Source organism: Ochotona curzoniae, unplaced genomic scaffold (genome assembly GCF_017591425.1).
Source record: "Ochotona curzoniae isolate NIBS_2020 unplaced genomic scaffold, NIBS_Ocur_1.0 contig_1014, whole genome shotgun sequence".
In the NCBI taxonomy this organism is placed as follows: Eukaryota; Metazoa; Chordata; class Mammalia; order Lagomorpha; family Ochotonidae; genus Ochotona; species Ochotona curzoniae.
Genome location: NW_024464920.1, coordinates 10,257,401 through 10,285,254, shown reverse-complemented (window position 1 = coordinate 10,285,254; position 27,854 = coordinate 10,257,401). Strand labels below are relative to the sequence as shown.

Sequence of the window (27,854 nt, the reverse complement as noted above, 5' to 3'; positions counted from 1 at the left end):
CTTGAGTCTTGTGAATCAGGGTTCATTCTCTCCCTGGACTTAACTCAGAGCCTGACTCGAGAATCTGTCTTTCCATCATCAATTGTTCTACAGCAGCTGTGAGCCTCCCGCAAGGAAGCATCGTGGAGCGCCCGTGGATTCTCATGATTAAAGGCAACAGTTTGAAAAGCTGAAGGATGGCTGATGCTGTTGGCTTTCTTCCCTTCCAGAATAGACAGGCTGTGGTACAGCCTTTCATCCTATTCAGATACAGAGACCAATTCCAAAGACCCCACATTTCCTTGATGGTCTTTGTCTACAGCTTATCCTTTGTTACCAGTCTGGCTATTACAGGTTTTTTTTTTTTTTAATGTTTTTAAGCAAAAACAACAACAAAAATCAATGAGCCTAGTTAGCTTAAAGAAGTGAGAGTGAATCTGAACAGAAGCTGAGTTACCTCACAGATGAAACTATTAAACAGCCAAAACTCAGGAAACACAAAATCTCTGAAAACTTTCTTTGAGAGCTTCCCAGTTCTGACAGCTCTCAGCCTCTGTGTCTCAAGCTGTAAACTCTGTATGGCTTAGTGGGTTTTAGGTCTTTCCTATCAACTAGCTGCAGCACTGAGTTACGATGGCAGGACACAGATGTTACCTGAAGGGTTGCTTCCAGAAAATGGGACAACTGAAGCAGACAGCGACACGGCCAAAGTCCACCTCAGTTCCCTGTATTTGTAAATGTGCGTTCCCTACAACAGATGAACAACAAAGGACAAAGAGGCACACACAACATCACACACAAGAAATTGGGTAAGCAATTTTAATCATTAGTGATAAACAGTGAAAGTGCAACTACATGAAAAGCCTCATATTTTACAGAGTGAAACAGGGTTTCAAGGTTGCTACTTGTAAGGCGTTGAAGGAGGGACCCACTCCTGAATCTTCTTTCTGGTGGTAGAATAAGGTACGTACTGTTCAGGCGTGCCACTCACGTTGAATTTATGGTTTGTCCAAATGAATTTCCGGGCAGTGGGTGGTTTTGTTGTTGGAGGATCATCGGTCATGCAGTGAAGCCAACGATGCCTTAAAGAGGGGGGAGATGAGGCAGTTACAAAGAAGCCACATAGTGTAGTGGTAGAGGCGGGAGGAGGTCCCGTGCAGCTCCGGAACCATCTGCTGCTGGGGTTTAAACCCAACGCCACCACTTACCAGCTGAGTGGTTTTTCATCTCAACGTCATTATTTCCTAGGAATGGTTATAAGGATTAACTGAGATTCTATGATGCACAAGTACCTAGAAAAAGTCTTGTGTGTGGTAGGTACTCAACAAATGATAACCACTGCTGCTGTCGTCACTGTTTCATCAATGCTAAGAAAGCAGCCATTTTCAGGTATGCCACTGATGTTCCTCAGAGGAAGAAAAAAAGCATTGCTGTTGAATTATGAAATACTGTTGGCTATAAGAGGTATCTTAATTTTTTTAAAGGCTTGTTTGTTTATTTGAAAGGCAGAGTTACAAGGAGAAGAGGAGACAGAGTTCTTTCATCTGCTATTTCCTTCTCCAAGTCACTGCAATGACTGGTGCTGGGGCAGGCCAAAGCTAGGAGCCAGGAGCTTTCTCCCACTTGGGTGTAGGGCCCAGGGACATGGGTCATCTTCGGTTATTTTCCTAAGCCATTAGCAGAGAGGCAGACTAGAAGCAGAGCAGTCAGGACTCAAAACATGCTCACATGGGATGCCAGTGCTGCAGGTCACAGCTTAACCCACCGTGCCATAGCATTAATCCCTAGGCATCTTAATTTTAGACATAAAAATGCAGAGCAGCTTCAGTGAAATATCATACTGTTGGGTGCAGAGGCTGAGCTGGATTTTCAGTATGCTCAGCAGCTCTGGCTCATGACTTGAGACCATGAAGCTCCAGCTGAGAAGAAAATCTGCAGGTATCCCAGACTTGGCCTGGAGCTGAACACTGTAGAACACACAATTTGCTATACTAAAAATGTTACATCACAGCCCCAGGTCACAGCGTTTAGGTTCTAAGTGCTTGGCAATTCATCTCAAAGGGTATCTGATGTGAGGGGTGACAGACAGCTGACCCAAAAGCTGGGTACATGGCACAGAAAGGGAAGAGATTGTGATGCTGCTAACGAGCATGTGACAGAACAGAAGCAAGCAAGATGTTAAGCTAAGAGCTTCATGTGGGAAAGACAGAGCTGACAGAGGTCGGCCCAGATTCCCAAAGACAAGGAGTTCAAAGACAGTGATGACTCTATGGGAAAAGGGAAAGAGGGGACAGTCATGGAATCACAGCTCCAAGAGAAGCAAAGGGGATAGGTGGGGAGGATTAGCCAGTGGCAGAGAAAAGGACAAGAGGAGGAGGGTTTTGGTGGCATAAGTAAAACCAAAGTTAATGACAAAAACAGACAACTCTATGTAAAAATATTTGCTGCAAAAAATTGGTAGATATAGTTAGGTAACTGGCTAAAACCACTAAGAACAGAGATAAAACACGTTTGTATCTAAAGAGACGTACAGCATGATCTGCTGACCGGCAGAGAAGGAAGAAGCCCTCTGAAATGAGGATGTCTTCTTCGGAGGACTAGTGCAAGTGACAGGACAGATGTGCCCTGGCGATGAGCAGCACTACCCATCCTGAGCTGACAGCACTGCAGCAGACTCCAGGGAGCACTCAGAGGAGAGACTGCCTGTCAAATCCAAGGCTGCCACTTGCTAAGGGACTGTTTGTGAGCCTGGAATATAGCAAATATATGTAACTTTTGCCTTGTGGAGTCAGCTTAAGCAACCAAAATAAAATTTCATCTAAAGAACTGCTATCAAGAGCTGGGACTGGGTGCAAATCATGACAAGCTGGACCACAGTACTGACTGCCTGGCAGGCACAAGATCCAGAGCTGGAGTGTGGGTGCAGTAGGGGAACTGTGGGTACTCTCTTCCTGGCCTGCAGTTACTATTGGTGAACATGAGAGTCAGGGGTAGAGGCAGGCCAGGCTGGTCAAGGCAGCAGCACCTACTGGTGCACGTAAGAGCCAAGTGAGATGTGGGGCAGATTGGGTTAGGCAGTAGCACATGCTGGCACATGCAAAAACCAGGGCAAGGGGTGAGCCTAATGAGGGTTACTGGGGATTGCCAGACTAGGTCGTGGCACCGGCTGGTGTACATCAGGACCAGGCCTGTGATGGCTGGGCTGGGCTAGGCCTGAGTACCCATTGGTTCTTGGGAGAGATGGAGCTGGGGGTTGAACTGACAGGCAGCTGCTATCTACCGCTATGTGCGCTGGTTGGTGCACACAAAAGTCAAGTCTGAGGTCACCCCCGGCAAGGTTTCTTGGGGGACATCCCATCTAGATTGCTGGACACAATCTCTGACACAGGGAAAATCACAATATATGGGGTCTGACCTTGGAATGCACATGTCAGGACTGGGCCTCCTCAGTTGCTGATGCCTATGCAGTGGACAACGTGTCCAAATACACACAGGGGACATCACAACATCAAGGCCAGCAGAGGATGTTGAGCATCTTGTCAGAAAGTGTCAAGCACAGCAGTTTGGACAATTCTCTGGGCCAAGCTTTGTAGGAAGTATCTGGGTCTGTGGATCCACACTGAGGTGGACTTGGTCAGCCAGCAGACCTTGGAAACACTCAATCCTGTTGCAACGAAGCAGATGATGTCTCAGAACCATCAAACCACTCAAGTAACACTCTCAGAACAGCGATCCCCATGTTGGGTCTCTAAGGTGTCATTAAATGACTGTCCTCTCTCCCTGGGCGCGGGTGTAGGTTGATAGCAAGGAGTATTTCCCTCTCTCCCCTTACTCCCAAGCAGACCAGGAGAATAAAAAGAACTGAAAACAAAACAAAAACAAAGAACTGCTGTTGGAACCTGGGACTCCTGAAGCCTAAAATGGTAATTGAGGACCTAATCACAGACCTTATTTACCCTTGCTTAGTTACATAAATGAGGAGTTCCTGAGAAGCAGAAAACATTCAAAGATTATTTTTATCACAATAAAAACATCTGAGCATGTGTACCTTGGCAAGGCTACAGACAAGAGTCAGGGAATGAATCAACATACTCCAAACTCATTATGGCAGTTTATAAAGAACTAAGAAACAAGATGATGTTTAGAGTCTGCTAGGCAAACAGAACTCTTCTGTTGTTTGTTATTATCATTATTTAAAAAAAGACAAAGAAACTAGACCTTTTAGATCTCTACACTAAGGGCTTACACAAGGTGCTTTTAAAAAGTTCTTGGAAATGAAATGAAAACATACACTTTTTTTCAGGAAACACATCTTCCATGAACTTTCTGAAGAGCCTTTGTTTTTCTAAAACATGTTTTTAGCTAGGTTATTCTTTTTTAAATAATTTCATTTTCTAAATAATGATTACATGGTTGATCAGAGTGCGAAGGATTGAGGTTGAATTCATTGCTTCCAAATTTGTTATTTCTTCTTCTTATTCCTGGGGTAAGGGGAGAAGCAAATGGAGAATACACTCAGGACTTTCCGCACGTACCAGTATCCAGGAATGAGGAACCACCGCCGGGCTGGGTCATTCTTATTCTAACGAAAGATGGTAGTGTGCTCATAAGTATTGTCTAGAAATTTCTGTTGTATTAGCATTAGAACCGCTTCAATTTCATAGCTGTTTTATTTTTAGGGACAAAGTCTAATAAAATTCAACTTAATAAAGTCAGTAAGACTGTATATAAGAAAACTAGCAGAAAGGGAAAAATTACAAATGCAAATCTATGTATAATGAAAACGCATTACATTTTTTGGAAAAAAAAATCAACATTCAGGGCCTGGTGCAGTAGCCTAGTGGCTAAAGTTCCTGCCTTGCACATGCTAGGATCCTATATGAGCACTGGTTTGTATTCCGGCTGCTCTACTTCCCTTCCAGGTCCCTGCTGGTAGCCTGGAAAAGCAGCAGAGGATGGCCCAAAGCCTTGGACTCTGCACCCACAAAGGAGATCCAGAAGAAGCGCCTGGCTTCAGATAGGTTCAGTCTTGGCCATTGCGGCCACTTGGGGAGTCAATCAGTGGATGGAAGATCTTTCCTCTGTTTCTCCTTCTCTCTGTAAATCTGACTTTCCAAGAAAAATAAATAAATCTTTAAAAATATCAATATTCAAATATATCAAAATACTCACACAGGCTTTTGGTATAGCCGTTAACACACCACTAGCATGCCCTAGCTCTGCTCCCGATTCCAACTTCCGGTAATGTACACTTCAGAAGGCAGCAAGCCGGGGCTCAAGTCACCGGGAACCTGTCACTTCCATGACAGACCTGGATCCTCAGCCCAGCCCTTTTATTAAAGCCATTTGGAGAACAAATCAGCACATGGGACACCCAGTTATCACTTTCAAATAAGATAAAGATTCTCAAAAAGTAACTGGAAATGAAGATATTAAATAATTGTTTTAATATCATCTGCCAAATTCAGCTAACCACAAGATGGGAATCATGAAGTCAACAAGTACAAAAATAAAACACGGTTCAATACAAGATGGCTAACTCAAATCCTGTTAGCTCGGGAACTACTATTTAATCAAATACAATCTGATCCAAACTCCCAGCGGGATTGCACTGAGCCTGATAACACAATTCAGCTGGAAATCTATCCAAGAAACTCGGGAAACCCAGAACAATCAGGAGGGCTGGCATAACCAGATATTAAATCAAAGTCTCAAACAAACTATTAAGACGGGTCTATATTTCCGCTGGTACATGCATGAAATGCAGGTTGGTCGGGCTTTGCCACAGCATCAGTTGGCAAATGCCGGGAATGGGAATAGGTCCTGTCAAACTAGACTGCAGCTCACCTGTATAAGATCTGGGGCTGGCACTGGGTCTGTTAGGGAAATAGTAGGCACCCTTCTCACGGGCTGCAGCTCCCACCAGTGAGCATGAGATTCAGGGCTGGGGTGGACCTGGCTGAACAGGCATTAGTACCTACCAGCATAGGTGTGGGTTGGATTAGTGGGGCTGGTTGGAGTGAGCTAGGCTGCTGCACCTATTGGTGTGTACAAGAACCAAATGGAATGCTGGACAGACTGGACCGGTCTGCTGCACACACCATCATGCACAGGAACTAGGCTAGGGTCAGGCCTGGTGAGGGTTACTGGGGAGTCACTCTGACTCCCTGCTGTTGTTCCTGCTGGTGTGAGGGTTAAACATGTGCTATGCAGGGTTGGGATGAGCTGTAGCACCCATTGGTTTGCATAAGAGATGGGACTGGAAACAGAACTGACTCAGCAACGGCAATCACCAATGTGTGTTTAGACTGAGTGGAGTGACAGATTGAACTGGATCCCATAATGGCTGGCATACACAGGAGTCAAGTCTGGGGTCACTTCAGGCAAGGGAGCCCTCCTATACCCTGCAACTGACCCGCTGGGCTCAGAACCCCAACCATGGGAAAAATCACAGGATCTGTAGTCTGACCATGGAGTGCACGTGTCAGAATTGGATCGCCTCAGCTGCCGAAGACGTTGTGGTAGATGGCATGCCCAGATGCACATAGGGGATATGACAGTTCATTAGGGCCTGCAGAGGACATCTAGTACCATAGCAGAGTATGGAGGGCAGAATAAATTGGACAATTCTCCCAGCCAAGCGCTGACAGCAAGTATCTGAGCGAATAGAGACTTATGGTGGACTATGTCAGCCTTGGAATGTCTTGGAAGGATTTCCTCATCCTTGGGGCAACAAAATTAACAGCAGTTCAGAACTATTGAAACCACTTCAACAGAACCCCTGGAATAAGCTCCACATCAGGGACCCTGGGATGACATCGGGTGGCCATTCCCCACTCCTGGTTACTGATGCTATTAGGATGCTAGGTGCGGCTTGACCCCTTCTCCCCTCACCCCTAACCTTTCCTTCAGATACAGGAAAAAGAAAAAGGAAATTGGAAACAATAGTCTCATGCACTTTCCCCTATTCATCAACACTTCCCACCTTAATCAGTGGTCCACATGGGCATGCACCCTTCTCAACTATGTAAACATTATCAAAAATAGTTAAAAAGTAAAATTAAAAAGTGCCATCATTAAACAACAACAAAAAACTAGTATAAGAATAATTCAAATATACCAAAGTATACATAAGGCAAGCTTGACATTTCAGATCTGTGGGGAGAGTTAATAATTTTTCAGCCAATTATGCTAGAATAATTTTTAAAAATCAAGTTAAATTCCTGAAGTCATATATTCAATAGATTCTGTGCAGATTAACGCTCAGAAACAACACAGCTGAATACATGCAGGGTAAGACATAATGATATTCATGCCCAGTAGAGTCTAAAAGACCACTAACATCAAAGGCAAAAAGAAAATTTTACAATATTCTGAGATTCCTCCACCATTATATATCAGAAAGATAATGTCAAGCATCCAACAGAAAATCAGACAAACAAAACCAACTCATAAGACGAATCCCAGAAATGCGTATTTCTACCACATCTCTAGAGGGCAATTTGCTAAAAGGTATCAGAAACTCATAAAACATGCATATTGGATATAATAATTTTACATATTTTACCTAATGCACGTATATAGTAAGTGTGCTAAAAAATTTTCTTATAATTCAATCCAATTATGGAAATAGTCTATGAACCCTGCACAAGTGGTGCCATTTATTGGATACTATCAAAGAGTTTCTGACTACTATTCACTTCACTCTACTTAAGCACCACTTCCTCTGAAGTATTCACCTTTATTTACCTTAAAGAATTTTTTGCTATTCCACAATACAACATCATTCACCAAAGTTTACATCAAAAAAGGTTCAAATGCTTTTTCATCTAGAAACCTCAAAATATGACTATTTCTCTCAAGTACCACAGCTTTGATAACCTGTGAACACAATAAATATTTATTCTGAGAACTGGAATCAAAAGCAGCTTTTGTTCATTAAGAGTAATAAAAAGTTTGCTTACATATCCAGGTAAGGGATTTTTCCAATAATTAACCTTTAAAAATGTCCATATCAATCTTAAGTAAAGCAAGCACACACCAGCAAGTGAAACATTTCAAACAAGCTGAATTTTAAACATAAACCAATCTTGAGGCTGGTGCATTGGCACAGCAAGCTAATCTCAGCCCTGTAGTGCTGGTATGACATATGGGCACCAGTTCATGTGCTGCCTGCTCCACTTCCCATCCAGCTCCCTGCCTGTGGCCTGGAAACGCAGTCGAGGACAGCCCAAAGCCTTGGGACTTTGCACCTGTGTGGGAGATCCGGAAGGAGCTCCTGGCTCCCAGTTTCAGATCAGCTGAGCTCTGGTTGTTGCGGCCACCTGAGAGAGTGAACCAGAGGAAGGAAGACCTTTTCTATCTTTACTTTTCCTCTGTAAAATCTGCTTTCCAGATAAATAAAAATTAATAAATTTTTAAAATCCAAAAAATCTTTGTTTCTGCTTATAATGAACAGAGAAAGGTTATAAAGGAAAGAAACATCCCAAATGGCTAGTATGGCCGTCTGAAGCCCAGAGCTAGCAGGTCTCCTACAAAGACTTGAGCCATCTTCTGCTACCTTTCCAAGTCATAAGCAGGAAACTGGATTGGAAGTGGCACAGTTTGGACCCTGACCTGTGCCCATTTTGGATGCTGCGCTCGGGCTGTGAGACTGAGCCTCCAAATGGTGTGCAGACCAGGGGAAGTCACTGAGCAGAGGTTAGAAGCAATCTCATTTACACTTTCCAAGAATCAGCCGGCTCACCAGTACGTAGGGAGTCCTAGTGTGCTGTGAGAGTGTAATCAGGTCAGCTAGGAAGGAGGTGGCTGTACAAGTCCAGGCAAGGGATAACTGTGGCTTGGATTAGGGTAACAGCCACAGACTCAGTGATCAGGTGAGGGGCACAGTGAGGAAGGAAAGCAGAAAGAACTTACTGCATGTTAGAGGAAAAAGAATAGAGGATAACCTTAACTTCCCAGCTTGAATGAATAAGAATCATTTAAGTACTGAAGGCCATTTTGTTTGACAGGTTTAGCAGTCTACCTGTTCATTGTGCATGGAAATAATTTTTAAAAAGTTTATTAAATTTATAAATGTGATTTAAATTGCTTAGAGGAATACAATTAATTAATTTGCAAATGGATCTATTTAGTAGAATTTAATCCTTCCTACTGGAGCTTATCAAACATTCATCAAAGAATATGAGGAAATGTTTTTCATTTTCATGCAAAAAATATTCAATTTAATAATCTCATTATCCTATTTATGAATTGAACCTCAAGGCTCAAGAATGAGATTTTAATATTCACAGCTATAATAAATAAGCTTTTAATTTTAAACCCTAAACTGCCATTAATCTTTCCTACATACAAAAACTCCTCAGGATGTGCCCACTGTGACACAGGAGGTAAAGCTGCTGCTTGCCTTGCCTGCGCCCCAATTCCAGCTCCAGTGCACCTGGGGACAGCAGATGATGCTCCTGTACCTGAGTTCCTGTACCCACATGGGAGACCCTGGGCTCCTGGCTTTGGCCTGACCAGAAGTAAAGCAACTGATGGGAGGTCTTGCTCTCCTTCTTTCTCATTTACAATGCCTCTCAAATAAATTAATCTTCAAAAAAATCACCAAAATATTTTTTAAAAAGTCTGACAAAAGATTCAAAATGGGAGAAGATTCAGTGAGCCAGTGAAAAAGTCTGATATTTTAAGTGACGGGAAAGGGAAGCAAGCCACACAATGTCATGCATGTTGTGTCAGAGCATATGCATATATACACTGTGAGTTGTCATCACAGTTTTCTTCTAAAAAGGGTGTGACTAATAGACTGCAATCTGTTCTCTACAATGTGATCCTTAAAAACATTCCTTCCTGGGGTGGGTGTTGTGGCACAGTACATTAAGCCACAGATTGCAATGCCTGTATCCTATAATTGAGTTTTTCGGAAAGTCTGGGTTACTTCATTTCCAACCCAGTTTCCTGCTAATGGTCCCCGGAAGGCAGCAGCTTTGGGCCCTTGCCACCCATGTGGGAGATGGGATGGTGTTCTCAGGTCTCAGTCTGGTCCAGCCCTGGTTGCTATGGGCATTGGGAAGTGAATGAGCACACAGAAGATGTCTCTCCCTCTCCTTACTACTGTGCCTGCCAAACAAATAAACAATCTTAAAAGAAAAAAATACATATTCCTCTACTTAAAAGCAGACTCTCAAATATTTACAGCCTCAGTGAATGGGATGTTAACGGTGCTTGTTTCTAGGCCAAGAAGTTAGTTTACTCTAGTTTCTGCTTCATATTTTTCTTGGCTTTCCAGTTTTTAAAATAACAGCCATCCTTCCGAATACCAGAGAACCTTTTTATGTTATCATGATTGTTTTCATATCTTGTGGAAGAGCTTATAACATTGAGGCAAAAAAACAAAACAAAACAAAACAAAACAAAACTTGAGTATGATATGAATACAACTACAAAAAATGCCTTAAAAGGACTAGAGGGGAAATAGAATTAAAAGAGAATGCAAATTTTGCATGAATTTTTGGAAACATGTTGGATGGCAAATGTTGACAGTGGACACTCCCAAAATGTCTGTAAGGGCAGGCGTCATCCTCCACAGTTTTCCCAACTGTAAGCAGGGAGCCGGATCGGGAAACAGAGCAGCTGGGACATAAACTGGTGCCTGTACGGGATGCCAGACCTTGCAGGTTGAGGATTAGCCAGTTGACCATCACACTGTCCCCATTTATGATATTTCTATATCTTTTCAAGATAGAAATGCAAAATTTTATCCTGCCAATTGCTTGGATAGATCCCTGTCATTCTCTAACCCAAGCGCTTAGCAGTTTTCCTTTATTGAGATGCTAATCTCACTTCCTTCTGCCTCCTCCGGATGCCTGACCTCTGGCCCTGAGCTTTGCACTCATTCAGCTGCTTACCCAGTGTATTAGTGTATTTATTCACCTGCAGTGCCAACAGATATCAAAAACTTACTGTGTTCCAAAACAAGCTTTGAATTCCAGCCTTCATTCCCCCATTCAACCTACTCTTCTCCATCTCTATGGACAGTCTCACCACCTGGGTACTAATCACTAGAGTCCCAACCCCATCCATAACCCTCGGATCCTCAGTATCACCCCGACATAATCCACCCACCCTATTTCTCTAGGAAGGCTTCTAGAACACATCATGCCAACTGAAAAACAGCTAATGACATTAAGCTTTCTAAATACCTCACAAGAGAAAAAATACTTAATTTCACTTCAGCCTTCTAAGACAAAATTACTTCATAGAAAATAAACTAACTTACACTACTGTTTTGCAAAGAAAACATACTAATGAATCACTTAAACAAAATTAATTTTACAAGAAAAGTGAATGTACAAGAGACTAGTGTGTTCCACTGAAGGAGGAAGGCTGTTAAGATGTACTATTGATACATGAACAGAAGGTGCCACCAAGTGGTAAAACAGAATATATACGCAGTAAAGGAAAACCCAGGCAAGTCATTTTTTTATGGCTTAGTTCAACGAAATTCCAGGTTCCAATACTTCAAATTCAAAGAGTAAATATTTATTTAACCTGATATAATCAGAAATAATAATTTTGCACTTTCACGTTTGAAATAGCCTAAATCTTGTGTTTTTCTACATAATGAATTTTTAATTCGTCAGGTTTCAGGTGCTAATTATTTACTTGGTTTATCATTCACTAACTCAATGTAAAAACTAACTACCATAACAATGAGAATAAACAATTTTGAGCCTCACTCTAACGTTACAGATGGACAATTATTTAAAGATAAAATTGATGGCAATTGAAATTGTATAAAATTATACTTGTTGGGCCCGACGTGGCAGCCTAGTGGGTAAAGTCCTCTTCACTTTACCCTTGCACATGTCAGGATCCCATAAGGGCACCAGTTCATGTCCTGGCAGCCCCACTTCCCATCCAGCTCCCTGCTTGTGGCCTGGGAAAGCAGTCAAGGATGGCTGAAAGCCTTGGGACCCTGCACCCACATGGGAGACCTGGAAGAATCTCCTGGTTCCTGGCTTCGGATCTGCTCAGCTCTGGCTATTGCGGCCACTTGGGGAATGACTCAGCGGACATATTATCTTCCTGTCTGTCTCTCCTCCTCTGTGTATATCTGCCTTTACAATACAAATAAATAAAATCTGAAAAAAATCATACTTATTATCTAATTAAATAGCTTCAGAATATTCTATTCAATCAAATCAATATAAATGCTAAAACCTCATTATTAGTCCCATAAAAGAATAAAATGTAGCTAGGAAAAATGAAGGCACCAGACAAAAAAAGGTACCCTAAATTATAGCATAGTATTACAGTATTATAAGGTTCAAGGGAGCAAAGGCTACATGCATCTCACCACCTGAACCCTTCAGGAACTGCTCATGGCCCGTGAGCAGAGTGGTATGCTAGGTTCTACACAGGAAGTTTATTATTTTCAAGGGAGCTCCACTGCGCATCCCAATGTCTGCATTACCACATATACAGGTACCTGTGGGAGGACCTAACAGCCTTACAGGTACTAGCAGCTTTAAGGAAGTCAAGATCTCAAGGGGAGATGGTGAGAATGAACTCGTTTCCCTGTACGACTAGTGTACATTAAAGGAGATGGAGACGCTGACTAAATATTATTCCCTGTTTGTACCATAAGCACTCATGCTCCTGAGGGAGATCCATCCTGTGTGAGATTAGGCAGCTACTGAACAGACGCCTAAGACCATCCCAGGTCACACTTGGTAGCTGACGACCCAGAGGAGAGGGGACAGGAACCACAGCCCCCCACCAGATGGACAGCACCGGACACTCCTCTCACTGGGAGGCTCTGCAGCCGTTCGTACAGGTGACAGCTCAGCTGGGCATTTTCCCTGCGACATGGCACAGGCTCAAGGGAGATGAGAGCGGCCTCACACAGGTACAGGAGCTGCTCTCATTTCAAAGCTTCACGCTCCATCAAGCCAACACCTGGATAACAGCACCACAGGTGGTGTTCCCACAGGGACATGCCAGTTCTGAGCAGCAGCACCAGGGAAACTAAAACATAACTAACAGCGGGATTGACAGAACCTCTTGATTCAGATACAATTTTCAAGTGGAGTTCATTTCTACCTAGCAATGTGATTGACAGAATTTTATCTGGTTTCCAGGGCAATAGAGCAAAGCAGTTAAACGAAGGGCACATCTTCTTAACCCTTAATTTATGCACTAAAATTGTACACTATTCTGGGTAGTTATCACACCAGTCGTATTTTCAGCACCAATGTGTGTCCTAACCTGCAGACCAGCGTTTTAATGGCTGTCTACCAAGCATCTCAAAGTCTGCAGGTATTCCAAAAAATTCACGGAAAACAGAATGAAAACATAGGTTTATTTTGGTGCAAAACATTGAAGTCACATCCATATGTAGTTATTCTATAGGATACATCTTCCATTAATTATTTGAAGATCCTCTCTGCATACATTTTCAAAGTTTTTTCTTTTATTAGCTTTTTTAAAAGAAATTTACATTACCAAAAGTTACTCTACTGAACTTTTTATTCCCATTGATAATCAATGCTTCCCATCTCTTCCTCTCCCCAATTCTCTAGCTCCTATAACTACCATCATACCTCAACGTCCTATGAGATCAACCTTTTTTTAAAAAAGAGAATTAATTAACTTATTTGAATCAGAGTTACAGAAAGTGAGGGAGAGACAAAGACAGATCTTCCGTCTACTGGTTTCCTCCTAAGATGTCCACAATGGCTGAGACTGGGCCAGGCTGGAAGCCAGGAGCCTCTTCCAGGTCCCCCACTTTGCTCCCAAAGACTCAGCACTTAGACCACCTTCTGTTGCTCTTCTCAGGCCACTAACAGGCAGCTGGATCAAAAAGTGGAGCACTTGCATCTTGACCTGGCATTCTTATGGGATGCTGGTATTGCAGGCAGCAGGATCAGCTTTTTAAAGATCCCATATATGAGTGACATCATGCCTATGATTGGCTTATCCCACGTAACATAAAGGCCTCCAGTCCCATTATGTTGTTACAAATGGCAAGCCCCTGCCCTATTTTATGGCTGAGCAGGATTCATACATGTTTGCATATCACACTATTCATCCATCAGCTGACAGACACTGATTAAACTAAAAATTAGTTGAGCAACTTGAACAATGCTATGGGTATACAACTAACATGTCTCCTCACAAAATGCTAACAAATGACAAAGGAGAAATCTGGAAGACACCATAAGCGAAGCAGCTGGGATATGATTGGGCCCATAAGGGATCCTGGTGTGCGCTAGGTGAGGACTTAAGCCACTAGGCTACCGCACCAGACTCGAGAATGAGAAATATTTTATAACTGCTGTTTCATTCCCCAAATAGTCACAACTGCTAGGGCCAGGCCAGGCTTTCCAACCTGGTCTCCCAAAGGGATGGCAGGGCCCAGTCACTTGGGCTATCCTCTATAGCCTTCCTGGGTACATTAGCAGGGAGTTGGATCAGAAGCAACTGAAACTGGCATTCTGATTTGTGTTGCAGGCACCTCAACAGGCAGCTTAACATGCTGTACTATAACACTGGCCTTTAGTCATTATTCTACATATACGATAATATCTAGTTCTCCAAATCAATTTGACTTCAAATTTATTCATGGTTCAAAGGTAAGACTCCACAGATTTAGATTCTACAATACAAGGCACACAGCAGTATGTGGTGGTGGGGACTGAGAAACATGACAGCTTGTTCACCGACTCTGGTCTCCACAAAAACACATGAGAAAGGCCTGGTGTGAAAGCTCAACTGGCTAATCCTCCACTACAAGCACCGTGATCCCATATGGTGCCAGTTTATGTTTTGGCTGCTCCACTTCCCATCCAGTTCCCTGCCTGTGGACTGGGAAGAGTGGAGGACAGCCGAAAGCCTTGAGACCCTGCACCCACATGGGAGACCTGGAAAAGGCTCCTGGCTTCAGATCAGCTCAGCTCCAGCTGTTGTGGCCATTTGAGGAGTGAACTAACAGATGGGAGTTCATTCTCTCTGTTTCTCTTCTCCATAAATCTGCCTTTCAATAAAAATTAAGCTTTAAAAATAAATAAATAGATGGGTGGGAAACTGGGTGGGGCTTCTCCCTCAAAATCTCCCTTTACTTCAGATATATGAAGGAAACAATACTGAAATAATAGTCTTACCCACTTTCATATAGCCCTTGAGCCTTTTTACCCTAATTAACTATGTAAAGATTATCAAAAATATAATTAAAAAATGGAAAAAAAAGAAATAATTATCCAAAAAAGACACATGAAAAGCCTTTAAGCTTCCCACACTAGCAAGGTCTCCAAAGTACTCATTCTCTAGGAGCCTGTGTCCTCAATTACCCACAGGCACCTGCTAGAGTCCCTTGATGTTCTATTGTTCATAGATTTTTTCCTTTTTTAATAAAGATTTGCTTTATTTTTATTTGGAAAGATAGAGTTAGGAGGAGAGACGGAGATCTTCCAATTTCTGCTACACTTACCAAGGCCATTAGCAGAGAGCAGGATCAGAAATAGAGTAGCCAGAATAGAACTGGTGCCCATATGGGACGCTGGTGCCACAGGTGGAGGCTTAGCTTACTACACCCTGGCACTGGGCCCCCTTAGCTTCTTTTCCATATGATCTCAGGCAACATAAAGGGACTTGCCTGGCTGAATAGGGTACTTTCATTTTCAGGTTTTTAAACTGTCTTATTATTTTAAATGTTTCACCCCACATTCTTTAAATCAGCCTCCCTCCAGCTCCAACCCCAATAAGGAGGTCCCTGAGCACCAGGACTACATGAGCCCGGGTTTTGAAGACTGTGTATGTGAACAGGATGAACCACATGCCCTGGACATCTACAACTTCACGGGCTCCATTGTTTGAAAGATCAAACAACACAAGGCAACCTCAGCACTGAAGGCCTATGTCCTACATGGGATCCCAGGTCTCAGTAAGTCCTTCTAAACACACAGAATGCCCCTCTAGAGAAGGCTGACAGGTCTGATTCTTAAGCTCAGATCTTAACAGAACCACAGAATATTACTTCCTGCTATAAAGAACCCAAATCAAGCCTGGATCACAGCAAGAGAAAGTTCCTAACCTGAGCTGCACAGGAAAAACCAAGGAGCTTTATATAAAGACATCGTCCATTAACATGGTCTTCAAAGGACTTCACTTGCAGAGGTCAATGTTCCTAATTAGTCCAAGCGGCAGACTAGAGATTGAAAACCGGTGCTGGATAAAATCTTACAAATATGTTGTTTTAGTCCTGGCCCCACTGCTGATTCCAGCAGGTGACGGCTCAAATGCTTGGGTGCCCACTCCCCTTAGGGGAGCCCTGGAATGGATCCCTGGATCCTGGCTCTGCCTTGGCCAAGCCCCAGCAATCGCGGGCAACTGAGAAGCGAACTAGCAGGTGCTAGTTGTCACCCTCTGCCTTGCAAGCAAAGACACTTTTAATAGAAATCGTAACAATAAAGTGCTCTAGGTGACATGTGTCTAGTGGTTACCTTATTGGATAGTGCAGATACAGCACAGCTCCATCACTGTGGGAACTGTGGTAAGCCACACACTGTATTTAAACTGTCAATTCCCAGGCTGGGCACAGTGCAAGATAAGGTTCAGCTGTTGCTTAGGATGCCTGAATTTCAGCTACTCTGTTCCAACCCAGCATCTCCCCCAAGTGCCTGTGGCAGTGGATGACGCCTATGGACTTGCCTCCTGTCACTCATGTGGAGACCCAGGTAAGAGTGTTAGCTCCCAGCTTTGATATTGCCCACATTCAGCAGTTACAGTAATCTGTGCATCAAACCAGCAGGTGGAAGATCTCTCTGCCTTTCAGGTAAATAAACCACTATTTTTTTTTTTTTAAAGATTTTATTTTTTATTATTTTTTCATTGGAAAGGCAGATATACAGAGAGGAGAGACAGAGAGGAAGACCCTCCGTCCGATGATTCACTCCCCAAGTGAGCGCAACGGGCCGATACCATGCCGATCCAAAGCCAGGAGCCCCCTCCGGGTCTCCCACGCGGGTGCAGGGTCCCAAAGCCTTGGGCCGTCCTCGACTGCTCTCCCAGGCCACAGGCAGGGAGCCGGAAGGGAAGCGGGGCTGCCGGGACTAGAACCGGCGCCCACATGGGATCCCGGGCGCGCCAGGCGAGGACCCTCAACCACTTGCGCCACCGCGCCGGGCCCAAACCACTATTTTTTTAAAAATCGCTATTAAAAAAATAGTCAACTTATTTATTTGATATACTAATACTGAGAAAGACAATTCTCACAAAGATTTCTAGATTTCTAGCTTCTTTTGAAAACTTATCTAGAAACTACTGGTAGTGTTCTCATCTGGTGCAGCAAGGGAGAGCCGATCATGTTAACCTCTTTGACGGTTTCAGCATACTATAGAGCCCCGTGACTTACCCTCGTGTCTCAAATCTGTACTTCTCTGACTTACTGTGCCTGGGTTTCCAAGTGAGTTTTTAGAATGGAAGAAAATTAACCCATTTCCACTCAGAGTCCAGAACTACTGTTGATGAGCAAATTCAAATAAAACAAAACATCACAAGCCAACCTGATACAATTATTTTTCTAAGTGGTTGTTTCTTGGTGCTATTTTCCAGACCAAGTGAAAATGATCTGCAGGAGTTAACTGTATATCAACCATGCAAAAATTGCCTCTGTAACCTATCAAACAGATATAAACGTTGTACTCTGAAATATTTCAGATGAAAGTTGAAACTTCAAATACAAGTACTTAAGAATTCATTTCGGGCCTGGTATGATACCCTAGTGGCTAAATCCTCACCTGGCATGCTCTGGGACCCCATATAGGCATTTGTTGGTGTCCCAGCTGCTACACTTCCCATCCAGCTCCCTGTTTGTGGCCTGTTTGTGGGAAAGCAGTAGAGGATGTCCCAAAGCCTTGGGACCCTGCACCTGTGTGGCAGACCAGGAAGAAGCTGTTGGATCTTGGCCTCAGATTGACTTAGCTCCGGCCGTTATGCTCACTTGGAGAGCGAAGCAGCAGACAGATCTTTCTGCCTCTCCTCTCTGTGTGTGCCTTTCCAGTAAAAATAAATAAATCTTGGCAGTTGCCAAGATCGGCCCTTCTCTCTTTCTCTTTCCCTCTGAGAAGCAGGCTCAGATCTCCATGAAAAGGAGGAGGACCTGCCGAAGCAACTGGATGACCTCAAAGTGGAGCTGTCACAGCTACGCATCACCAAGGTCTCTGGTGGCGTGGCTTCTGAGCTGCCCAAGATCCGGTTGTCTGCAAATCCATCGCCTGGGTGCTCACGGTCATCGACCAGACCACAGAGAAAACCTCCGGAAGCTCTACAGGGCAAGAAATACAAGCCCCTGGACCTGCGGCCCAAGAAGACGTGCGCCATGCAACACCTCAACAAGCACGAGAACCTCAAGAACAAGAAGCAGCAGCGGAAGGAGCAGCTGTACCCGCTGCGCAAGTACGTGGTCAAGGCCTGAGCCCAGCCGGCAGCAGCAATACAATAAACACACGAAACAAATAAATACACCTTTTAAAAATTTCACTTCAAAATATACATATTTTATAAAATCATAGAGGTTTCAGGGAGCTAAGAAAGCTTGCAGGTGTTATTTTACAGAAAATTATGTGGTCAAGACATTAAGGAACTTGCTGAAAGTTAATTTGTATGACTAGATCAGAGTCGGAGTTATCTTTGGCTTTCTCTTTAGCCACCAAGAGATGACACTGTAGCAAACTGGTTTCTCCCCGAGACAGCCACACCACCGCCTATGCCAGCATGTAAAGTGATGCTGACACCCCTCTCTCAAGACAGGGTCTGTCTGCTCCCTACACACTCGGCAGAGCTCTCTACCAGCCTCAACCAAGGGAGTACAGATGTGACATAGATGATTCCTAGGCTTACGCCAGGTCAGGCAGTGTGGCTTCCGCCTGGCTCTTGCTTTCAGAGCTCTTGCCTAAAGCAGCTCAGACAACAAGAAGGGGAAGCAGATCCACAGTTCCCGCTTTGCTCCCGGGCCTACAGCCAGCTCCAACGGCCACTCTGCATGGAGCGCGTCTCCAGATGACTCTACTGCCCTAGCTAGGGTCCCAGCCAGCTAGGAGCAAAGGCAGACTATGTCTGCTTTGCCACATCTAGGATACTGGCCCGCAAAAACTATGAGACACGTGAGGGAACTTCAGAAACTCATGGGAAAAGGGAATTAAGTGATAAGTTAGGGGTAAACACTCCACATGGAAGAACCTGGATTTGATATGCGGCTTCAGCCCTCTGATTTCAACACTCAAATGCACTCCTTGACCTAACAGCTGAGACAGCTGGCTTCCTGCCACACACTGGGAGACACGGACTGAACTCTTGGTTCCTGGCTCTGGCCCCAAAGTGTGCTTGTATGCACTGCAGAAGTAAACTAGCAGATGGGAGCTTGCCCTGTCTTCCTTTCTCTGCCTACGAAAGTTAAAAGTAAAAATAAGAAGCTGAGTGTAACTGCTGTTTTATTTTTATTTTTTGCTGTTTAAGTTTTAGGATAACTTGTTACGCCACTACCTTAACCAGATGGATGCTCTGAAGACCACCACTGATTGTCTTAAAAATTTACAGATTTGATAAATGTTTCTGTAATGAAACAAATATTGACAAAACAAATAAAAAGTTGATTACCATTCAGGAGGCACCATGCTTCCATCCACTTCCCAGAATGTGTTTTTGCCATTCATTTCTGTTGTATATATAACCCATCGATGACGGCCTGGGTGGAAAGATCAACACACAGTATGATGTGAGGAAATAAAAGAATGTTGTTCTTAAACAATAAATGCATAATACCAAGATAATCCTTTTTTATTATTAAGACATTTATGTACTTTCACATACAAGAAATACGTATCGGTAAATGGAAGTTAGAGCAAATGCATGGCAAGCTTTTGCTAGCACGGTGGCAGGGTTCAGACAGCAGACACTAGGACAGGTCCTTGCTGCGGGTGGGGCGTAGGCTATTCCCACAGCTGGGAACCCGTCTCTCCTGCAGCTCCCTGGAGACAAGGTAGCGAGGAGGGCAGGGAAATGGGTTGGCAGCCACTCTGGAGGCTCAGCAGACAAAAGGCCCCTCCTGAGACTGGGGTAGAAACCACACCTCAGCCCAGCTTCTGCAGCAACATTGCAAAGCAAACACCTCGGGTTCTTTTGGTAAGGGGCACGGAACAAGCAAACATTAAAATTGAATGCTAGCTCAAAGCACAGCTTGTTATCAAAACAGTGTGGCTACTTCTTTATTTCATAAATTTCTGTGGGATAGTTGAGGTGTAGGCATTATCTACAGAATCATTCCTTTTTTAAAAAAATCTTTTATTACAGAATTATTTCTATTGGGCCCTGAATTTGGACAAAGACTTGGGTTCTAGTCAGGACTCTGTCACTTATGTTAGTAATTGTTAGGTAAATTCTATAAGTCTCAGTTTCTTTATCAAAAGTGGATGATTATTCCAACACTTCAGGGTTGCTGTGGAAACTTTCACACACGTGTGCATAGTTCATTCAGCACTGGGCATATAACTATACAATAAATATTAATTCTTTCTACTATTTCCATATTGTCTCCGCTCACAAAACATAATGAATCCATTCCTACAGTGGATTTTTAAATACACAGGCAAAAGGTAATCTGTATTTAGCTAAGAGTTTTCCTATGTAAACGTATAATCAACAGATAATTAACATTATTTAAGCATGACCATAACTGTTAAAAGGAATACATATTTTTATTGGGATTTGTTTCTTGCAAATAAATCAATCTTGAGAGCAGACAACTAAATGTAAACTAGAATTCTGCGGGGCAGGAGAACGTGAAGGCAGAAGGTTTCATAAATTAAGCTGTGACAACAGTCAGTTTTAACAAACTCAGTATTTTCATTTCTTCAAAAAAAAATTTCTTTAAAGATTTATTTTACTTTTATTGCAAAGTCAGATATACAGAGAGGAGCAGAGACAGAAAGGTCTTCCATCCAATAATTCACTCCCCAAGTGACCGCAACAGCTGGAGCTGTGCCAATCCCAAGTCAAGTACCCAGAGCTTCTTCTGGGTCTCCCATGTGGGTGCAGGGTCCCAAGGGTTTGGGCCGTCCTCGACTGCTTTCCCAGGCCACAAGCAGGGAGCTAGATGGGAAGCGGAGCTGCCAGGATCAGAACTGGAACCCATTCAGATCCCAGAACGTGCAAAGCGAGACTTTAACTGCAAGGCTACCATGCTGGGCCCAATTCTTCAAAATTTTAAATGCTCATATTCAGACTCAGCAATTTCATTTCTAGGAATGTACTGTTAGAGCGCTTACACACATGGAAGGAATCACAAGCAATTTCATGATGGTACTAGTTTTAGTTTAAACTTTTCTTCTCTTTGAGAGACTGAAAGAGAACTCCTATTTCCTGGTTTGTTCCCCCATGGCCCATAGCACTGAGCCAGGCCAAATCCAGAAGCCAGAAGCCAGAAACTCAATCTAGTCTCCCGTGTGGGTGGCAAGGACCCAATCATTGCAGTCTTCACCACCGATGTCTCCCAGGTCTGCATTGGCAGGTGCCTGGAACAAGGAGCTGGAGTGATCACAGCCAGGGATGCTGACGGCGAACCTGAGTATCTAAGGGACACCTTAACTGCCAGGCCAAACGCTCGACCCTGTAACATCTTTGCTTGCTTCTGTAAAGTGGCGGAGTGGCAGAGAGAAAGAAGGAGAGACACACACACAGTGGTACAGGGATGTTTTACTCCCAAAATGCCTGTACTAGCTGGTGTTGGCCCCCTCCACCTGGGCCTCCCACATCAGACTCTAGAGACCAAGCACTTGAGTCATCTTTTTGCTGCTTTTGCAGGCACATTGACAAGGGGCTGCATTAAGCTATCCATTCATAGGCCTTTCTTCACATTGGGAAATGGTTGGAAACTTGCCAAGTGAAAAAGAGACAGCAGTGTTTTCTCAGATTGTATCCTTGTAATTACAGGTGTGGATGAGCACCTTTTCACACCTTTGCTGGCATTTAACTGGCTTGTTCTGTGAATTTCCATGTCCATTTTCTATTGTTTTTCATTCTTGTCCAAGTGCTTCGCAAAAACGAATATTACAGAAAACACACCTCAATCGAACCCCCAATCCATCAGCCAAAAAGTACGGCACTCACCAAAAAACTGCTTGTTGTCCTCGTAGTACTTGTTTCCGTATTTGTCTTCCCCCACTAAGGTACCAACTCTCACGTCATTGGCCCTGCGGATGCCCAAAAGAAAGGAGGTGTTTTAGAAGGAGTCTCTGTTCAAAACACACAGGAAAATGAAAATACAACATTCAGACACTAAGGCTGCACCGTCAACTGGAAGAATGAGATGCTGGGCGCGTCTTGGCTGCCACAATCTCTAGCTTTCAGCAGGCTGTCCTGGCATCACCCAGATGGCCCAGGAAAAGGCCGACCGCAGCCAAGGATGTGCCTACAGTAATGTAAAAACAGGATCTCCCAGTGTTAGCCCCCACGAGACGCTGGAGGGAGCAAATGTCAGTACATCTTCTTAATACGATGCGACTGGGGCTGGCCCTCCAGGTCCAAGCTGGGACAACAATCCGGTTTGCGTGGAGGCCGCGGCTGTCAGCAGCGGTAGGGGACAGTGGGGTCACTTCTTTCAAGGTTTTAAAAGGGAGCTTTCCCAAGGTCACCCACCGACCAGTAACGCCAGCCACTGGAGCAGGGCGCAGCCAAGAACCTCCCCGCTCCCCCGGGGGTCACAGCTGCCTCGAGGGGTGGCTTCGGCCACCTCAGGGAAGTCCAGCGAGTCTCCTCAGGGAAGTCCAGAACAGGCACTTGGGGTCATGTGTCCTTGACAAGAACTGTCGCTTCTCCGAGGAGACGCGAGAATGGGACCCTTTCCAAGAAACCAGTCAGAGCAAGTCCAGCCCCAGAGACCACGGGCCTGGCTCCCGCCGCCCACCTGAACAAGACTCGGAGGTAGCCGCGGAGGCCACCGTGGCCGCCGACCTGCTGCAGCCCGCGCTTCAGGACCTGCACCAACTCCATCTTGTCTGGCCGGCCTCGCCGACTGTGTGCCCCGAGCAAACCTCACCGTGCGGAAGCGGCGACTCCGCCGCAGATAAGGTTCCTCCGCACGCCGGGCGTGGAGGAGGCTGTGCGCGTGCGCAGAGCTGGCAGTCCTGCGGTGGCCCTCGGAGCCCGGAAGGTGGCGCTGTGGGGTTCCCTCCGAAGCCGCAGCTCCGAGAGCTTCCTGCAAAGCCAGCCCGAGGTGGAACCCACCTGGACCACGCATCCCCAGGCAGGACTTCCGCGGCTGAAGGGGATTGGCTCAAACTGTTCCGAAGGTTCTTTCCCGTGCGCTAGGAATCTTTAGAAACAAGGTACCTACTAAGAAGTTGGATAGTGACCACATGTGGACATGGTGCGCTGAACTTGAGTAAACGCGGTATTGAGTACAAAATTGGTGGAGAATGGGATTATGCAGGGATTTTAAGAACTTTTTGCACCAGAGCAAACTAACCTTTAAATTCTATTTTCCATCCGTTTGGGGGACGTATCCTTGTGAAAGCAGTGTGTTGATAGGAGAGTGAGGAAGAACAGCAAACATAAGGTTGGTGTGAGCCTGATTTGCTTCCGATTCAGTACCTTCCACAGCTCTCAGCAAATCACATGAGGAAAACATGTCTTCGCGAATGCTGAGATGTCACCCGCCCCAACCCTCCCAGCAAAGCACCTTTGTTTGCATTTGAGCAACTATTCTGTTTCATGATTGTATTTTTTTTTTTTTTTAGATTTATTCTGGCCATTGCAGCCACTTGGGGAGTGAACCAGCAGATGGGAGATCTGTTTTTTTCCCCCTATTTAAAAATTTTGATAATCTTACATAGTTGATTAGGGCACAAAGGGTCAAGGGTTACAGGAAAGTGGGTAAGACCATTGTTTACACACACACACACACACACACACACACACATATATATATTTTCTGTATCTGGGGTAAGGAGAGAAACAAAGGGAGAAGCCCCACCCAGCTCCCCACCATCCCAGGTCCCCCATGTGAGGCATGCTCCAAGGGTCTTGCTCATGCAGTTTTGATAGTTCAACAGTTCATGGGAGATCTTTCTGTCTCTCCTTCTCTCTGTAGAATCTGACTTTCCAATAAGAGTAAATTTTAAAAAGTGATTTATTTACTCTTATTGGAAAGGCAGATTTGCACTGAGAAGGAGAACCAGAGAGAGATAAATACCTGGTTCACTTCTCAAGTGGCCAAGTGGCCTGAGCTGAACTGAATCGAAGCCAGGAGTCAGGAGCTTCTTCTGGATCTCCCACCCAGGCACACAGTGAGTCCCAAAGTACTTGAGCCATAAGCTCCAACCTCACAGGCCCATGAGCAGGAAACTGGATTGGAAGCAGTTGCTGGAACTCGAACCAGACACTCCCATTTGGAATATGGTATCCCAAATTGTGGGCTCAACTCTCAGTAACACTTTCATCCAAATATACAATTGGGTATTCATTGCTGTTTTGTTCTTAACAATGTTGACATGAACAATTTTGTGTCTTCTGGTACACATATGTAAAAGTTCCTCGTGCACAAGTACATACGTTTAGGTTCAACTTTACCATGTGATGCACAATTTCCAGAGATTAACAAAGACACTATCTTCCTGTTTCACACAACTCTACACTTGCTATTACCTGACTTCAGGATTTTATCACTCAGCTTGATGTCTATCTACCTACTAAACAGGCTTTCAGAAAATGTGCCCAAATCAGATTCGTCTCAGCTTTCTGCACTACCGGCAGCCTGAGAAGTAAACCTCAAGCTTTGCTGGGATATTAAACTCACTTTTGTTTTTACAAAACTTAAAAAAATTTTTTTTAATTTATTTTTATTGGAAAGATATACGGAGTAGGAGAGGCAGAGCGGAAGATCTTCCGTCCAATGATTCACTCCCCCAAGAGTGCAATGCCGGTGCTGTGCTGATCCGAAGGCAGAAGCCAGGAGCTTCTTCCAGGTCTCCCACGCGGGTGCAGGGTCCCAAGGCTTTGGGCCGTCCTCTACTGCTTTCGCAGGCCACAAGCAGGGAGCTGGATGGGAAGCGGGGCTGTTGGGATTAGAACCGGCACCTATATGGGATCCTGGCACATGCAAGGGCAAGGCTACTGCACTGGGCCCCTTCAAAACTTCTGTAGTTAACATATATATTTTTCTTTTTTTCTGAGATGAATTAAAAAGCTATTTTTAAAGTTATTTATTTTATTTGAAATGAAGATTTTACAGAAATAGAAGATGACACAAAGATCTTCCATCTGTTGGAAGAGCCAGAAGCTTCTTTGAGGTCTGTCACATGGGTGCAGGGTCCCAAGGACCTGGGCCATCCTTTGCTGCTTTCCCAGGCCACAAGCAGGGAGCTGGATGGGAAGTGGGGCTGCTGGGCTATGAACAGGAGCTCACGTTGGACCCTGGTACCCACAGGGTGGAGGATTAGCTTGCAGTGCCTCCACACTGGCACCCTTAGTTGTGTCTTAAAGTTTCATTAGTGTCTTTTTCTTAATGTTTTTAACATATCTATCTCTTGCTTATTTCTGGATTCTGTATTTTCTTCCTTAAAACAAGTTATTTCTGCTTATTACAATTTCATTATTTGATATTATCTTGAACACATTGCTTATTTCTTACCCAAGTTGCTTTTTTATTCTTTTTGAGGTTTATTTTCATAAACTTGGTCTGTGAGGGTACTGAGAGTCTAAGCTACAGGGTGTTCTTGTAAATGCTTCACTGGATCAGGGCCGTACCTTTGCATTTAGATAAGCTATAGCTGCTTTTGCTCTGGTGGTTGCAGTGGACACTGCATAGCCTACAAAGCCCAAAATATTTGCTTTCTGAACCTTCACAGAAAGGTGTGTGTCAACTTCTGATTTGAGTAATGGGTATTTTGCTTTTGCCAGGAACAAAGGTCATTCAGGGTCTTCAACGGCCTTAACCTTGAGAACTCATTCCCAAGTTTTGGTGAGACTAGCAATGTATAAAAGCCCGAATAGCTATTTGACCATAGCAACAATCCTCCTTCTCTGACTACATTGTCCTGACAGGTTCTGAAGCTTATCTACTAGAGTTCCCATCTGCTGGTTCACTCCATCAGTGGTCCTTGCTGGGGCCCAAAACTCACTCCAAGTCTTCCTTGTTTGGCAGAAACTGACACCTACTGCCCTACAGGGTCTGCACTAGCAGGAAGTCGAAGTCAGGAACCAGAGCTCGAACCTAAGTATCCTGCACCAAACACCCATTTCAATGCAGATCATTTTGTGCAGTTATAGATTCTAATGAATTTTTAAAAATTATTTTTATTGGAAAGTCAGATATACAGAGAGGAGGAGAGACAGAGAGCAGTATCTTCCATTCGTTGATTCACTCCCCAAGCGGCTGCAATGGCTGGAGCTGAGCTGATCTGAAGCCAGGAGCCTCCCCACACGGGTGCAGGGTCCTAAGGCTTTGGGCCGTCCTCTGCTGCTTACCCAGGCCACAGGCAGGGAGGTGGATGGACAGCAGGGCTACTGGGACATGAAGCAGTGCCCTGATGGGATCCTGGCGTGTTCAAGTCAAGGACTTAAGCTACTAGGATACTCTGCCGGGTCATAACATATATTTTAAAAATATTTATTTATTTATTATATTGAAAGGCAGGTACACAAAGAGAATGCAAAACAGAACGACCTTCCATCCTTTGGTTCACTCCACGTGGCCACAGTGGCTGAAACTGAGCCGATCCTAAGCCAGGTGCCAGGAGCTTCTAGATCTCCCATGTGGCCGCAGGGTCCCCAGGCTTTTGGCCATCCTCAACTGCTTTCCCGGGCCACAAGCAGAGCTGCAAAGGAAATGGAGCAGGCAGGATACAAACCAGTGCCCATATGGGATCCCAGTGCATGCAAGGTGAATACCTTAGCTACTAGGCTACCACTCCAGGCCCTGAATGTGGTTTTGTGGAAAATTTTTGAATAATGTACTTTCCTCAAGTTTTCTTTAGCTTTATCTTCTAATCAGTTGCTTTGGCTATCATTTTAACTTCCAGGGCCAATTCTTTAGTTCATTCCTTCCCCCCCTTTCTCAATCCTCCTAAGCATCTTCTCATTTCTTACTTGTATCTGAGAATGGCTGTCTTTCTTACCCCCATGTCTGATCTCTTGGACTTGAGAGATGTTTCCAATTATCTGATAATCTTGGGATCCGATGGTATATTTAGTATCAGGGCATCCAAGACCTCAATGGAATACAAGTGTACTCGACTGATGGGCTCTTTAAGAACTGAAAGATATATATATATATATTTTTTTTTCCATTTTACTTGAGAGGCAGAGAAATAGTTTATGGAGAGGGACCAGGTGAAGCCAGCAGGCTTTTTATCCGAGTGTCTGGAGATTTCTCAGTAGCCAGTGTGCTTCTCTAGCAAAAGGAATCCAGGCCGATCCCTGCACCTGACTGCCAGCAATGTGGGTATGAAGGTAAGAGGCCCACATTCAGAATGCAGATTTTCAACCTTCTGTGTGTTACTGGCCTTCATTTACTCCTGGTATCCTAGACATTTCGTGACCTTCCAATTCAGCTCCCCAAGAAAATTAATCTCTGACCTTTTCTTGCAAAAAACGAGAGAATGGAAAGGGGCCACCTAACTTAGGCAGGAGTAGAGACAGTGCCAAGGTTCTTTATGAAAGACCTGTGAGCAATCCTTTCCTTTCCGTGACACAATTACCACCTGCGCATGGCGGCATTTTCATATACCGGCAACTTGTCAACCAGAGTGTCCTCATTTCTCAAGCGGTGCCTTCCGCAGCCACACAGACTAGTGATACCCTCAGTCTTTTATTATTTATTG

The 27,854-nt window shown here is 44.3% G+C and overlaps 1 protein-coding gene and 1 pseudogene across 1 annotated transcript; one reads left to right on the top strand and one right to left on the bottom strand.

Moving 5' to 3' along the window:
• Nucleotides 1-784: 784 nt before the first annotated feature.
• On the bottom strand, nt 785-23,065 carry NDUFA12 (NADH:ubiquinone oxidoreductase subunit A12). Its single transcript, XM_040980750.1, has 4 exons — nt 22,940-23,065; nt 22,144-22,226; nt 19,636-19,723; nt 785-1,061 (listed from the first exon to the last, which is right to left on the bottom strand). Exons 1-4 carry the CDS (start codon nt 23,023-23,025, stop codon nt 881-883), a joined length of 438 nt encoding a protein of 145 aa, XP_040836684.1. The 5' UTR covers nt 23,026-23,065; the 3' UTR covers nt 785-880.
• LOC121154630 lies at nt 16,465-18,454 on the top strand (annotated as a pseudogene).
• Nucleotides 23,066-27,854: the final 4,789 nt, after the last annotated feature.